Below are 12,929 nucleotides of genomic sequence, written 5' to 3' on the forward strand. Positions count from 1 at the left end.
ATGCTAAGTAATGGTACGGGAGTACTAAGGTGGTATGCTAGGTAATGGTACAGGTATGTTAGGTAATGGTACAGGAGTACTAAGGTGGTATGCTAGGTAATGGTACGGGAGTACTAGGGTGGTATGCTAGGTAATGGTATGGGAGTACTAGGGTGGTATGCTAAGTAATGGTACGGGAGTACTAAGGTGGTGTGCTAGGTAATGGTACAGGTATGTTAGGTAATGGGTATGGGAGTACTAGGTGGTATGCTAGAGGTAATGGTATAGGTATGTTAGGTAATGGGTATGGGAGTACTAGGGTGGTAATGCTGGTGCAATCTTTTCATTACTTCCACGTGTCCAGCAACAACACTCTGTCATGTTTCCTGGTGGGATCCGGCCACGCCCTCTCCCTGGATCTGCACCCGGTGATTGGCCCCAGCAGTGAGTGACGTGCCGGGGGAAACCTCTGGACTCGTCCAGGTGGAGCGGTGCTGCTGTTACTGTGTGTGTGTACGGGGAGACGCACCGCCCGCTGCTGCAACTGACACCCGGAAGCTGCCGCTAGGGCCCTAGCACACCTCATAGTACATACCTCGCATAGTACATACCGCGCACTGCTCATCCAGCTGCCGGCCCCTAGCAGCGACAGTGTGTTTGTGGGCGGCTACTCCTAGCCGATGGGACCCGGATATCATCACTTCCCTCACCCCGCACCAGCCGCCATGGAGGCTCACTGACTGCCACTGCCCCCGCTCTGCCTGCCTGGGAGGATGAGAAGAACCCTGGGTGCAGCACTATGCACCTCTACCTGTGCCTCACCATCGGCCTGTGCCTCACACAGGTGCTGCCTGTAAGTAGCTGCTGTCTCTCCTTGCACCTGCTGTCCCCTCTCAGGTCATGCTGGGGCTTGTTGTTCCACTGCCTACTCTGGACACGGGACACTCTCTTCTGGTGCCTGTACAGTATGTGACCAACTTTTTCTTAATGAGAGATTCTATCTATCTATCTATCTATCTATCTATCTATCTACCCTTAGTATATCCCTGAAATGGGAACCAAAGGTGCCCATACATTAGTACAATATGGCCCTTTTTCATACAATTTTGACCCATCTTGTCGATAAATCGTCTGACAATTGCCGCATCGTATGTGTCTCCGATCTGATTAGCGGTCCCGTGCGCATCGAAACTGGAGATCGCGATGGGCGCCGCAAGGATTTGACGATCCTGCAGCCATGACTGGCATCGCATGTGCTACATCGTATGCGAAAGGACCGCATATGATTTATTGTATGTGATCCTAGCTGCTGGGCAGTTGAAAAACGTATTGCATGCGAGGCTTCATGTGATACCACAGGGTAGCGTTTGGGGTGCTTAAGCCCTGGTGCTATAACCCCTTCCACTCCATATATCACATTATAAGATGGGAAAACATTACTGGTACCCCGCTTCAGAATGTAAGGTCGCACGAGCAGGTCCCTCTCTCCTCATGTGCTTTTTTTCCTCTCTATTACTCAATATTACTTTCCACGGTACCTAAGCGTTAGTTTCTGCCACCTAATGAATTTTTTATTGTCCTGCCCCTTGATGTTTGTATAGCATGCGCTTATCCTACTGTAACTCACTGTTTTTTGGTTTTGCTCGTTTGTTTATGTATTTTATTAGGCACTGTGGAAGCTTTGTGACGCCATGTAAATAAAGGATAATACTGATCCTCTTATTCGGTTGATCACTTGACTGTCTATAGCTCCACCACTATGGGTTAAATGTCAATGGCCTGACAGCACATATCTTAGAAGTGGTGGCAGGGCTACCATCAGAAAATGTGGGGCCCAGGATAGCCCCCCCGCCCCCAATGGAAAATGCTTGTGCCTTTTACCTATGTATTTTCAATAGATAGTGGCTTTCCTATAGTATTATAAATGTTGCAATTAAATTGACATAACCTCTATAGTTGTGAGCTTGATGGCGGCCCTGAGTGGTGAGATGAGGATTAATACGGTTTGCCACGAATATAATATGCTCATGATACAATTTATCTTTTATTCTAGTCATGCTTCTCTGTATTCTTCCAGTGAAAGTTATAGCCGCCTCATGCCGGGGTGGGACACATAATTCATTTCTGACAGGCTGTGGAAAACCAACCGTATCCTGTTTCTTCCATTGAAACACTCCTGCTTGAATCAATATTTGCTTGTTATCAGTTACAGGTATATTAGAGGCAGAGACGTCTGTAATTGTTTATGGGAATTCACCGTTCTAGTAATCCTGATCACTGTGACCAGAGGAAGCCCATTCTTTTTACTTTAAAGGGGTCATTGGGTCACCAGCAATTTGGTCGACAGGGTCATTAGGTCGACATGTTTTTTTTTTTTTTTTTTTTTCAATTTCTTTGAGCCAACATGTGCCGACACTTTTGTCGACCTAGACTCATGTCGACCTAATGGTGTCAACCTAATGACTGTCGACCAAATTGCTGGTGACCAACTGATCCACACCCCTTTAAAGATTGTGGCAGGTTTTATATGAAACTTCAGATTACTCCCTGTAATCTTTAATACCTATATGGATTGTAATATATATATATATATATATATATATATATATATATCTCCTATATATTTGGCTACATCTGTCACTCAAAGTGGGTGTCTGTGTCTATAACGCTCTGTTCCTGGACTTTCCTCTTAATGTGTGATTGCCTTCATCTGTGCTGAACACCTTTCTGAGAAATTAACCTGTTTAAAACAGGTGATGGCAATCATACATTAAGGGGAAGTCTAGAAACAGAGCATTGTGTCCCTCCTGGAGAGGGTCATGTTGGGAGGTATGTGACAGAGAACCAGCCCAGTGAGCCCACAGACTGTGCCAGACACCCACTGCCTACCCATGTTGCCCAGCACTGCTACTCCACAGCCACCAGGTGAGCGCCCCCCTCCCGCGATTTGCGGCAAAACCTCCCCCCCCGCGCGCCCCCCCCTCCCGCGATTCGCGGCAAAAACACCCGCTCCCCCGCGACCCCCCCTACCGCGATTCGCAGCAAAAACACCCCCGCGACCCCCCCCTCCCGCGATTCGCTGCAAAAAGACCCCCCCCACGACCCCTCCCGCAATTCGCGGCATAACCACCACCCCGCGACCCCCCCCTCCCGCGAATCGCGGCAAACCCTCCCCCGTGACCCCCCCCCCCCGATTCGCGGAAAAAACACCCCCCCGCGACCTCCCTCCCGCGATTCGCGGCAAAAAGAACCCCCCCCGCGACCCCCCCTTGCACGATTGGCGGCACCCCCCCTGCGACCCCCCCCGCAATTCGTAGCAGCCCCAGGATTAAATGGCACATGCAAAACACTGACATGGCTATGGTCGACAATGAAAAAGGTTGACATGAGTTTTTGAAGATTTATTTTTAATTTTTTTAATTTTTTCATATTCATTGTCATGTGTCAACATGGACACCAATGAAGTGGCACACTTATGTCAACATTTACATGTGTTGACCTTTCTGTGTTGATTTTTTCTTGTGGCGATTCGCGTCACACCCCCCGCAACCCCCCCTCCCGCGATTCGCGGCACCCCCTGTGACCCCCCACCTCCCGCAATTCGCGGCAACCCCCCACCGGAACCCCTGTGAACCCCACCCTCCCGCGATTCGCGGCACCCACCCCCGCGACCCCCCCTCCCGCAATTCGCGGCAACCCCCCCCCGTGATTCGCGGCAGCTCCAGAATTAAATTGCACATGGAAAACACTGACATGGCTATGGTCGACAATGAAAAAGGTTGACATGAGTTTTTGAAGTTTTTTTGTCATTTTTTGAATATTTTCATATTCATTCTCATGTGTCGACATGGACACCAATGAAGTGCCACACTTATGTCAACATTTACATGTGTTGACCTTTCTGTGTTGATTTTTTTCTTGTGGCGATTCGCGTCACACCCCCCGCAACCCCCCCTCCGGCGATTCGCGGCACCCCGGCACCCCCCCGCGACCCCCCCCATCCCGCAATTCGCGGCAACCCCCCGCCGGAACTCCCATGAACCCCGCTCTCCCGCGGCACCCACCCCCCGCGACCCCCCCTCCCGCAATTCGCGGCACCCCCCCGCGATTCGCGGCAGCTCCAGAATTAAATTGCACATGGAAAACACTGACATGGCTATGGTCGACAATGAAAAAGGTTGACATGAGTTTTTGAAGGTTTTTTTTTCATTTTTTGAATGTTTTCATATTCATTCTCATGTGTCGACATGGACACCAATGAAGTGCCACACTTATGTCAACATTTACATGTGTTGACCTTTCTGTGTTGATTTTTTCTTGTGGCGATTCGCGTCACACCCCCCCCCACCCCCCCGCAACCCCCACTCCCGCGATTCACGGCACACACACACCCCCCCGCGATTCTCGGCACCCCACCCCGTGACCCCCCCTCCCGTGATTCACGGCACACCCCCTGCGACCCCCCCTACCATGATTCGCCGCAACCCCCGCCCCCGTAACCCCCCTCCCGCGATTTGCGGCAACCCACCCCGCGACCCCCCTCCCGCGATTCTCTGCAACCCCTCCCCTCCCGCGATTCGCAGCATCCACCCCCCCACAACCCCTCCTGCAATTCGCGGCACCCTCTGCGACCCCCCCCCCCCCCCCGCGATTCGCGGACACCTAAGTTGCAATACAGGGCATCTTTCATACAATTCTAACCATATTTCTCATATACAAACGTTCACAAATTAAGGGGGCGCAGCCCCTTACGACGGTGTGAAGAGCGCCCGTAGGGCGCGATGAATCACCTAGTATATATATATATATATATATATATATATATATATATATTCATTCATTCTGGCACCCGCTATCTTTGAAAACCCATGCAGTTCCTGTTCCCTGCCTGGGGTGTCAGTGACACCTCAGGCAGGGAACAGGAACTGCATGGGTTTTTAAAGATAGCGGGTGCTAGAATAAACAATCTCTCTCTCTATCTCTCTCTATCTCTCTCTCTCTATCTCTCACCTGCTTGGCAGTTGGCAGATAATGCTGGGACATATAGTACCATAAAAGTTGGACAGCAACGTATCTGTTTTCCTTCATCCTTTATGGTGGTTTCTAGAATGTCATCAGTGCACATGATATTTCCAACACACAATGTTCTCCTCCTCGTCTCCCTGTGATATGGGAATGTGCTGGACGGTGTCCGATCACAGCGACAGCAGCTGAGGTATCCCATGGAAGGGGATTTTTCAGGATGCAGACATGCTTGTGTGTATCACTGCGCATGGTGTACTATACAGGTCATGTGTGCTGCATCTGTCCACGATGGCGTCTGTCATACTGTATCATGGGAAAGCATTGTTCCGGGCGACTGGACTGATCCACCCTTTGTGCAAACAGTGCCTCAGCCAGGTGTGTGAGCCTTTGTTCTGTATCAGCGAAGTTTAGTTTTCCCAAACTCTCTTCCCCTTTCCCTTATCAACTGCCTAATATGTAGTGTACTCTTTGGCCTCCTGGCCAGTATTGTGCCGGTTGATCCACAATTACTTTTTTTTTTTTCATTCTTAATTTTAGGTGTATCAGAGTGAATATTATTAACCTTTTCAGTGCCAACATCTCTATGAGAGATGCGCAAAATATCTGCTAGATATGCCAGCGTCCCTCACATTTGTTATATCAATTCAAATAAAAAATGTTGTGTAAAAAATATTATATTTGTATAAATTATATATTTTGTAGCCTTATATGTATAAGGTAACATCACAGATCATTGTGATGAATAAAATGTTTGCTTGCCAAATTTCTCACCTATTTTGATAAATTCGCTAGGCACTCAAAGGGATAATAATAATAATGATGATAATATTATTATTATTATTATTATTATTATTATTATAGTGCTTTTTTGGTAGCATTTTAATATAAATGAGAATTGGGGAGGTTTTATACCTTTTTAAAGGGCTCTTTAAAAAAAAAAAATCACATCACCAGTTCTAAAAACAAAGTATTTACCATGCAATCTGTGGGGCCTATTATTAATGTCAACTATAAGGTGCTGAGTGTCTCTGATAATTATCCAATTAAGGGAATTAAGTAACCCAATTACTGGATGATGACTAGACACTTTAAACATGAGCCCTGTTGGTATCTCTAGGAGACTACGGTTAAAACTGTGCGGTTCTCTGTGATTTTTTTTTTTTTTTACTTCTGTTCTGTGTAAATCTGATTAAAAGACGTAAAGGAATAAAAGCAAGCAAGTATTATAAAAAGTAAAAGGTTACAACAAAAAATTCAGAAAGGAAGGTGGGGTGGGGGCCAGCGCACGATGGCAGGCTATAGTTTGGCATCCCGTGAATGGAGCTGAAATCACAGTAACAAACAGGTCATAGAATAAAATATTCCCACCCTCTGCTATGAACAATAAGGCCGTTTAACAGTAGTCTGCCAGGAGCAGGTCACGGTGAAGTTTGACAGCATTAATCCTCCTGTGATTAAATCGTTTGTCTTAAAGAACCCACGTCTGATTAAGGCTATTTAGCATTCGAGAAGTAAGGATTCGATCATTAGGTCGACAATCAAAAGGTCGAAATTAGTTTTTCACTTTTTTTTCTTCCAAAAAAAGGACTTTTCATACTTTAGCGTCCTAGTGGAGGGGGAATATAATAGTGTGCCCGAAGCATGGTGAGCAGACACGGCACCCTTATATGGTGTAGTTGTTGACATCTACGTCAACACAGACGGCATTTAAAAATATAAATAATGTTTATTTTTTTACCTTTTGTTTGTGTCGACCTACTGCCTGTCTACTCTTTTGTCTGTCAAGCTAGACACTGTCGATCTAACTAACCATACTAGAGAAGAATACTACTGGGTTACGATTAGACCAGTGGTTCCCAAACTTTTTTCTCTCTCATGTAGCCCTTGATTAGGTTTTTCATGTAAAAGTACCCGTCCTCTCAATATGAAATATCCACAGTACTTATGTGGAGTTGAAGTGAGCGGTATGAGTGTCCTTATATTAGGAGTAGCGGAGGAGTAGTGTGTCAGGAATCCGGTCCCTCTGTGTGTGGCCGCTGGCTGTGTACTGTCCCCAGGGTTCCAGCTAACGCCTTTAGGATTAATGCCGTTGCTTCCTCCATCCGTGTCAGCGCGGGGCAGATGATGGCTGATGTCTGAGGGCAGCGTGGGTAGCTCCCAGTGGATTGCTGGTTGGGCAAAATCACGAGGAGGCGCTGATGATGCTGCAGATAGAAACGGAAGTGAAGTGACTTGGTTCATCTCCACAGCAACAGGTGACCGCCATCAGGAGACTGCTTGCTCTTCTTCCGTCTTTACGTACCCACAACTGGTCTACAGAATACCCCCTAGTTCCCCAGTTTGGGAACCACTGATTTAGACTATAAAAACTGGTGGCCTGATGGCCGGACACATGGCCCCTGATACAACAGAGTTTCTTAAAACTATTGTTGCTCTGGAGGTAAACAGTCTGAAGTTATGTTGGTCCTGAGTCTTGGAGCAGGATACGGTCATTATGTCTACATCAAGATGGTCAAAAAGCATTGGGTCGACATGGGTTTAGGTCGACAGTCAAAAGGTCGACATGGGGTTTTTCACTGTTTTTTTTGAGCCGACATTTGTCGACAGGCGGTATTTCATGCCCTACCATCCACTAGGGCTTGGTGGGAGAATAAAATAGTGTGGCCGAAGCATGGCGAGAGCAGAAAGCCATGCGAGCGGACGCGGTGCACTTCAACCTGTGTCCATGTCGGGTAACAAAGAAACAGTGAAAACCCCATGTCGATCTTTTGACTGTTGACCTAATGCTTGTGTCGACCTAGACCCATGTAGACCTAATGGTGTCGGCCTTCTTGCTGTAGACCTAATGATCCATACCCCTTGGAGCAGACGGTATGGTGGTAAAGGTGGCCATACATCTACAGATTGATTGTCAGATTGGGCTGGTTGGAACAAAAACCTGGTAATGGATGAGTGACAGTTTTTGGCAGTTTTCCAGCATTTCAAAGCAAATTGTCAACTGTCATTTGCTCCCATCCATTACAAGGATTTTGTTCCAACCAGCCCAATCTGACAATCGATCTGTAGATGTATGGCCAGCTTAAGAGTACACAGACTATGGGCGGTATTCAATGTGAATACTGGCGACGTGCAGCGAATTCTGTTCAGGATTCGCTGCACATTCGACACTGCTCGCTGCGTTCCGGAGCCTCGCCGGCTCCGGTATATAATTCGCTGCCCTTGACTGGCGAATTTGAGCTCCTGCGGCGGCCGCAGGGAGCCTGAGGACGGTGGCAGACAGGGAGATGGAAGTCTCCCTGCCTGCCCCAGAACGTTTGTGGGGGGGAGGTGGGCTCCCCGGAAGCCAGGCAGCACAGGCTGTCCCCCGGGGGTGCCAGCAGGGGACCGGGTATATTCACTACACCCGATCATGCATATGTAATGATCGGGTGAAGTGAATATATGAATATCTAATGAGCGGCTCGGCTCCGGCCCCCTGCTGGCTGGTCTGTGTAAAAAAATTTTTTTTTTTTTTATTAAATATATATTCATGTGCTTACAGCACATGAATAAAAATAGCATGCCCCTCCTCAGAATAAAATTCCAGATTTTTTTGACACCAATTGTAAAAAACAAAACACTTTATTTTAAAAGTTCACATTCCACTTCTCCATAAAAAGATAGCGATTGCTACTCGGTGAATCATGGCGAAAAACACCTTGAAATGTATTCGCCATCTGGTCATTGAATAGGGTGATTCACCGTTTTAGTCAGAAATTTGCCTTACAGCACAAAATCGCCATAAAAACCTGGCGAATCAGCCTCATTGAATACCGCCCTATAGGTTCACACAAATGGCTGATAACAGGAGGCCTATGCCAGCTATAGTAAACTGATGACTGTACAATGAAAGGTGTCACCCTGAGAGCCTTTATAACAAGTACCCAGTGCCTCCTGGTATCCGGGGTCTATATTAGGGGATTGTTGTGATGAGGTCCACAAGAAAAAGCAGTGTTTTCAGTAGAACTCTATCGCGGCACACAGGGATGTTATGGGTTGAATTCAGTTAGTATGTGTTTCCGTACTGCATCCCTAGAGACAGAATAGGGCTCAGATGTTTGCTGGGGAACTTGCAAGAGAGTTTTGGCTTTGCGGCTGTTCCCTTTTCCTGGAAACGGCAAATGGTGTTTTAGCAGTCATTTATAGAAACCTACCGGGCTGCTTTTGTGGTTGAAAATTGGAAATCGCAGTAGACCTCTGCTGCGCTCCCCTGTCCATACCTCATGGGATGCTTACTATTTGAGGGGAGCCCCCAAAACCAGTGTTTGTGGTAGATATTACTGCATATGTGTATAAATCTGCCTCTAAGAGGTAATAAAGCCAATATTTAGTCTTCCACAAGGCGAGAATCTCTATTCTCCAGGCTTTCCTTCTAACCGTACCCTTCCTGCTGTAGGCCACACAACATTGCACAGTAGTTAATAGATAATATAGTGATAGAACCTGTTTTCTTGTTAAATGAAGGAGGTGCACATAGCATGTTCTTGTCCTGATGAAGATTGCTGTTAGAAAAAGTTCCCTTGGCTGGGATAGCGGTTAGCGATGCACCAAGTCTGGCTGAGCTGCTAAGCCATCAGCGGACGAGTCATGGGGGGACTAATATGGGTTGAAGAAGGTAATAGATGATAAAAGGCGATGATGACGTTTAAGAACTGGCAGACAAAATGGGGTACGGTCATTGGGTCACCAACAAGTTGTTAGACAGTCATTAGGTCGGCATGCATTTAGGTCAACCTGTGTCTAGGTAGACATGCAGGAAGGTCGACAGGGTCATTCGGTTGACAGTCAAAACATCGACATGGGGTTTTTCACTGGTTTTTGTGCGACAGGCAGTATTTCATGCCCTACCATCCACTAGGGCGTGGCGGGAGAATAAAATAGTGTGCCGATTGTAGCGAGGCACCGTGCCCGAAGCATTGCGAGCGCAGGCTGTGCACTTAACCTGTGTCCATGTCGACATTCGGGTAAAAAAACAGCGAAAACCCCCATGTTGACCTGACCAATGTCTACCTACACTCATGTCGACCTTCCTGCATGTCGACCTAATGACTGTCTAACAACTTGCTGGTGACCAACTGATCCACACCTGGCAAAACAACACTATGAACCCACCAGCAGAGAAATGCAATCTGGTTGGAGAGCGTGAGGTTTCTTGACCCTACTCTTTGTGGTCATTAGTAGAAGCGCTGCTTTTGCAGTGTATAGTTGTCTTTAGTGTTATTGGTGCACTGCCACCTGTTGTCTGTAATTGGTATTGCGGTAGATCCTTACACGCCTGAATTATGACTTGTCCTCTGGTACAGTGGGTATTTTATAGCTTCTTGTTTCGAGCCTGAAGTCTGTGCTGATGTAAATCGTAAAAAAAAAGAGTATATTGGGCAAGTTTAGCAGTTTCTAATTGGTGTACGTCTTATTTAGGGTTAACATTAAAAAAGACACCAGAGAACATATAAAAAAAACTAAACTGTCATAATTACCCTTTGTAATCTCTTTAAAGTTTATTTTACAAAATATATGCTGGTGCTTGCATGGATTTACTCCGACACGATGTTGACTATATCGTCAACATCGGGAGGCATATTGTACCGTGTGTACACACTATAAGCTGTATTTTATTTAGTCATTAATACCTGTAGTTACTCCTCTACGTATATAATAGTGTATGTATTCCAGCTGTCGGAACACTTCACAACATTGCGTATCGATGGTCTAATGGCCGTGATTCCAACTGTTGAAAACAAATATTGAATGCTGCGCTATATAAGAAACTGTAAATAAATAATACCCCCCTTATACTGCTTTCACATTGCAGAAATGGGTAATGACACGGTATTCTTAAATGGGACTTTAAAACGGGTCTTGGCCTTGAGACCTTTCACATTGCAGGTGAAAACCGTTTTAAAAATCATTTAATACCATTCAAACATTCAACCCGTTTAACCCCCAAGGGACACGTTTCAAGCCATAGGGCAGTATTCAATGAGAAAAATTCGCCCTGTTTTATGGCGAATTTGTGCTTTTTTTCGCCTTGGACGGAGTATTTTGCTCTCCAAAAGCGAGCAACCCTATTCAATGTGAAATATTCGCCGTCTTTTTAAGTGATTTTCGCCGTCTCTCCCCGTGTAGCAATTCTCCATCTTTTCATGGAGAGCTGGAATGTGAACTTTTAAACTAAAAGGTTTTTTTTTAAATTTTGGTGTCAAAAAATCAGGTTTTTTTTCTGTGAAGGGGCATGTTATTTTTATTCATGTGCTTATAGCACATGAATATATATTTAATTAAAAAAAAATATTTATTTATTTATTTTTATTTTTTTACACCGAGCAGCCAGCAGGGGGCCGGAGCGCTCGAGCCGCTCATTAGATATTCATATATTCACTGCATCCGATCATTACATATGCACAATCGGGTGCAGTGAATACTGGGTCCCCCGCTGGCTATAGGGGGGGGCAGCTTGTGCTGCCTGGGTCCCGGGGAGCCCCCTCCCCTCCACATATCTTCTGGGGCATCCAGGGAGACTTTAATCTCCCTGGATGCCACCATCCCACGGCTCCCTGTCGGCTCCCTGCCGCGGACGCTCGTCCGCTGCACGGGTTAAGACTCGCCGCGAGTGGCGGCGAGTCTTAACCACGTTGAATAGAGCGAGCAGGAGAGGCAGCGAGCCCTCCGGAACATGGCGAGAGAAAAAATCTCTCGCCATGCACCGCAAATTTTTTTCATTGAATACTGCCCATTGAAATAGAGCTGTTCAAACTGCCAAAAAAACGGCTTTGAACCGTGTAGGACTCTGCTTTTTAACCGTGTTGAAATACCGGTTAACTTTAACCGGTAAATCAACTCTGGCACTTTCACATTGCAGCCTTAAACGTTTTAAAATGGAAAAAAATGGCAATATACCGTTTTAAAAGTGCGATGTGAAGGGGTATTAGTGTACGTCAGTTTGTGTGTCTGGCTTCCTGCTTTTGAGGTTTCAAAATACAGATCCAGTCGGTGTTTATAACCTTCTATTTCTGTGTTGCAGTGTGATGCAGGAGCATCGGTCTCCCTTCCGGAATCTCTGCTCTTTGTGTCGACACTGGACGGGAAGTTCCATGCAGTCAGTAAGAAGACTGGAGACGTGTTGTGGACTTTGAGTGATGGTAAGTGGCCTGACGGCAGGAATATGAGATCGCTGGAAGGTTCGTCTGTATCCCTGATGCAAGGTGAAAGTAAACAGGTTTTACATTGGCCGTATATTCAGCAGTTTATCCAAATAGAACCATATCATTCTAATGAATAAATGCATTTTTGGTGTTTGTGCTGTTTGAAGAATGAGACCCATTATTAGCTCAGATCGCCTTCACCCACCAGATTTTGGACCAAAAATATAGAAAGACCTGGTCCATGTATTGGGCCATTTTTGGTCTGTGTTTATGGTCCTCAGTTGCCCCCATGTGATTCAGCTACTTGGCCTGAGAACCAACTGGTCATACGTGAATCACCTCTCAGGCCTGGTGACTCGTCGTACACAGCTATCATTAGTTATGAGGTATATATCCATATGACGTACCTAGAAATGCATTGATAAACACCATTCCTTTTCATTTAAAAATGGATTGCAATTTGTATTGCGTTTTTCAAACCGGAACCAGTGACGCAATGAATGCACAATATTTCTAGAGACCACAAAATGGTGGCATCAGTTGGGTATCCGTTACCTCAGAAAGTCGGAACATTTCGCTATATACTTATTGTCTTCAGTCCCATAGAAATAATTCTCGCCAATGAAATTACCAGTAACTTAATGTAACCGCAGTCTCCCTGCACCTTCTGCACTGGCGGAACAGAAGCTCCTGCCGCATGCAGTATATAACTTTCCAAGCCGCTACTAGTACTTTTATTGTGAC

At 46.1% G+C, this 12,929-nt stretch overlaps 1 protein-coding gene across 1 annotated transcript in view; it reads left to right on the forward strand.

Annotated features, from left to right (window-relative positions):
- Positions 1-432: 432 nt before the first annotated feature.
- The window catches only part of ERN2 (endoplasmic reticulum to nucleus signaling 2), a 36,453-nt gene continuing 23,956 nt past the window's right edge, over positions 433-12,929 (forward strand). The window contains exons 1-2 of the mRNA XM_083152913.1: positions 433-832; positions 12,065-12,182. Of these exons, the coding sequence (XP_083009039.1) occupies positions 779-832; positions 12,065-12,182 (172 nt within the window). The 5' untranslated portion in view covers positions 433-778. The remainder of the gene's footprint in view (positions 833-12,064; positions 12,183-12,929) is intronic.

Source organism: Crinia signifera, chromosome 7, assembly GCF_055691185.1.
Source record: "Crinia signifera chromosome 7, ASM5569118v1, whole genome shotgun sequence".
NCBI classification, from domain to species: domain Eukaryota; kingdom Metazoa; phylum Chordata; class Amphibia; order Anura; family Myobatrachidae; genus Crinia; species Crinia signifera.